The sequence below is a fragment of the Sapajus apella genome, unplaced genomic scaffold (assembly GCF_009761245.1).
Source record: "Sapajus apella isolate SASKATOON/1434 unplaced genomic scaffold, GSC_monkey_1.0 scaffold38, whole genome shotgun sequence".
NCBI classification, from domain to species: domain Eukaryota; kingdom Metazoa; phylum Chordata; class Mammalia; order Primates; family Cebidae; genus Sapajus; species Sapajus apella.
Genome location: NW_022436978.1, coordinates 1,597,577 through 1,601,040, shown reverse-complemented (window position 1 = coordinate 1,601,040; position 3,464 = coordinate 1,597,577). Strand labels below are relative to the sequence as shown.

At 54.4% G+C, this 3,464-nt stretch overlaps 1 protein-coding gene across 1 annotated transcript; it reads right to left on the bottom strand.

The window, feature by feature from the left end:
* Positions 1 to 310: 310 nt before the first annotated feature.
* Positions 311 to 3,145, bottom strand: LOC116564714 (serine protease 44-like; the record flags this gene model as incomplete). Its single annotated transcript, XM_032297989.1, has 4 exons — positions 311 to 1,262; positions 1,829 to 1,980; positions 2,284 to 2,549; positions 2,904 to 3,145. Coding segments are annotated over 4 exons (897 nt in total), but the record flags the coding sequence as incomplete, so codon positions are not given.
* Positions 3,146 to 3,464: the final 319 nt, after the last annotated feature.

Below are 3,464 nucleotides of genomic sequence, written 5' to 3'. Positions count from 1 at the left end.
ACTTCTCACACCCCAACTTCACTCTTGGGCCCAGTTCCAGTCTCTTGATCCCCTATCTCTAGCTGTAAAGGCTGTTAAACTCAACTACAGAGCTCCCTGCAGTGATGCTGATGGCTATAAGACCCACTGGCTAAAACCATCCTTAGAGCTCATGTCTGAGGAATCAGGGCCTGCCTCAACTGTCCTTCTATGTTTTAATAGCTTCCTTCCTTCTACCATAAATAGCTTCCTTAGTTAAATGGGAAGCCAGTGCTCTACAGGTATGTTATATGCCACCAAACTCCCCAGGTGAGCAGAGCTTCAGTAACAGGAGACTCTCCAAACATTTATTCAGTTGATTTCTGAAAACTCCACACTCCATAACTGCCTCAACACAACTTGTGGTGTCCCTGAAAGCGGCCACTAGGGCACTGAGGAAGGGGATGCCAAGAATGGGTTGCCCCAAGAGAGCTGGTGTGGCAGAGGCTAACCACTCACAGATGAACCCACACTGGGCTTCAGGGGAACTTCTCCCAGGCCCAGACAACTGAGCCAGAGTGGAAGTCCCAGGCCTCACACCTCTGCAGGGACCTGGAAATGCCTCCTTCACTCTCTCTGAACAAACACCCAGCTGGCTGGTTTCACAAAGTCTCAGGTGAGACCCCTAAAACCAGAACCATGTCTAACGCTTGCTTCAAAGTTGATGATGTCTCTTCCTTGATAGACGTTCCCCCAGGTATTGAAGAGTCACCGTGGCCCCCTGGCAGGGCGGCTGGTCCTCTAGCTGGAATTGGTTCATCCCTCCTTCCCACCAGGCAGAGCACAGCCCTGGTGCAGGCACGGTGGAGGCAGGTGACCAGAGCACCAGGCAGGGATACTTTCCAGGCCCCCGTCTCCCCGCCATGCTCTATTGTATGGATCTCCAGAGGGCCCGTGGATTCCAACTGGGATTTGTGGAAAAGGCCTTGAGAAGGAGTGGGAGGTTGGTCAGAGGAGACACCTAAGTGTGAGACTCAGAAACAGCAGGAGAGCGGAATGGGGTCTGATCACGGGGTCACCAGAATGCCCAGGGGCATCACCAGACACAGGAATAGAGTGAGAAAGTTTGCTGAATCCAGACAGGAATCTTGTTTCAGGTGATCAACAATCCATTGCTTGTAGAAACTAACTTCCGTGTAAACTCCAGGATATCCTTTGCGACCGCAGCCAACGCCCCAGCTCACAATCCCCACCTGGACCCATACACCCTTTAATTCACAGACCAGGGGTCCCCCAGAATCTCCCTGGAAAAAGAAAGACAATCACTGTAGGAAACAAATAGCCTCCACGTCAGAGCAGGCTGATTGCACTGCAATGCGCTGCAGAGCTAGGCACTCAGGGGGCTTCCCCGGGAACCCCGAAGACCCTCCTAGCCTTAGGTATCTGTCAGTATGAGAGCTGAGAATTGACGATTTCCAATAAAGCAAAATCATGCACCTACTGAAAAGCCATGTTCCAAAAAACTTAATACACATGATGAAATCATTCCTACTCTGAGACAATAATGGGTCTAGTGCTTACCTGAGTAATAATACTGCCTGTCACACAGAAGGAGCCCACACGGAGCACGCATTGTTGGTGGGACCTGCCTGATTCACCCCTCCTCCCACTCCAGGCTGTGTTAGCTGCTCTCTCCTGAAGGATCAGGAAGGCTGCCCAGGAGAGCCTTGGTGGCTTGTCCTCACGTCCCATTACATGAGTGAGGGTAAACCGAGGGGCTAGGAGATAACCCAGGCCCTACTGGCTGCGGATGAGGAAGCTTTGAGGAGACAACTGCAGTGCTGAGGCAGCAAGAGGCCCATGAACTGACCTGACAGGCATCCTTCCCTTGGTCACTGTAGCCACAGACAGTCCCCTCCTTGACCGTTTCACTCTCGTGTCCCAACTTCTTGAGCACCTCTCTACATTTCTCATGACGAATAATGCTTAGCTCAGCCTCCTGAAGAACGACTGTCCCTGTTCCTGAAGTTGCAAAGAGACAATTTACAAGAGAACAGATCTTCACAAAGGGATAGGACAGGAGCTCCCAGTGCCCACTCTGAGTCCTGATCATCGTTAACACAACTGCCAAGTTCAAGGAAGTCAGGGCAGTGAATATTGTCCCCACTTGACAAGAAGGAAACTTGAGCCTAATGTTGACATGGAGCCTAATGTCCTCCCTTACCCACCCGCTAGAAAGCGGCCTCCCTGCCCCTCCCAGTAGCTTGCAGGCCAACCCCAGCCCACCAGGCAGTCCCACCTCAGCATCCCGCTTGACGATCTCACCATTCTCTGCTGTTTTCCCCCATCCGGTCACCCAGCACTCTGTCCCAGCTTTCACTTTGAAAAACTTTTTGGGGAGGCACACAGGCTGGATGTGTGAGGAATAATTCGCAGAGTAGGCGAGCAGAACAACAGCAATGTCGTTTATCAAAGTGGTAGCATCAAAATTGCTGGGAAAAATGATGTCTTGAACCGGGATCACCGGTGCCGTTTTGGAATCAGCAAGCCAGTGGGCATCTCCCAGCTTCACCTTGTATTCCACATTGGTGCTGAGAGAAAAGACGGACTTCACAGAGATCCTGGGGGGTCTATGCTCTCTCCTTCCACACCTTGCAGGTGCTTCCCAGCCTGGTCCCACCTTCCTATGACAGCCAGCAGCCACCTCCCTCCCTCAAACCATATCCACCCAGGACCTCTGACCCCTTTAGCCTGTGGTCCCCAGACCAGCGGCTGCAGTGGCAGCACCTGCAAACTTGTTAGAAATGCAAATCCTCAGGTCTCACCCAGACTGGATAAAAACTATGGGGCTGTCACCCCCTTTTACAGAAGCTCAGGGAGGGGGGACAGACTGGCTCCAGGTCCCACAGCCTTATCAGGGCCCAAACTCAGTCCCAAACACTCACCCATGAATGCAGTGGGCGGCCGTGAGCACCCAGCGCCTGCCGATCAGGGAGCCTCCGCAGATGTGTCCGTCGCTGGTCTGCAGGCTTGCCTGCCAGGGCCACTTCTTTTCTGGGGCCGGTAATCCCCCAACTATCCTCGAAATCCGACGGCGGCAGGCTGGTGGGCTCAGTAAAGAGGGGACTGGAAGTGAAGCCGCTGCCTCCCCACCACCCCCACCCCGCGGCCCAGGGCGGAGGCGAGTTATCCGTCTCTCTCAAATCCTCTAGGGCAGGGTCTGCGCCTCGCCGCGCCCCCACTCCGAGCCAGGCTGCGTACGTTTGACACCCCCCAACCCCCGCCCTCCCCAGCAGGCCAGCACAGATCTCGCACCAGAAACAAGATCCTGAGGCAGCCGCCTTCCAAGGTCAGAGATCCCGTCGGATTCTGAGGCGCCTCCCACTGCAGATGCTGAAGTCACCCGGGATCCTGGAGGCCCTGCGGGCGCTGGAGACCCTGGAGCTACAGAGGTTTCTGGAATCTTCGGGAATTTCAGGTGCATGGGAGGCGTCCGGGCCTCTGGG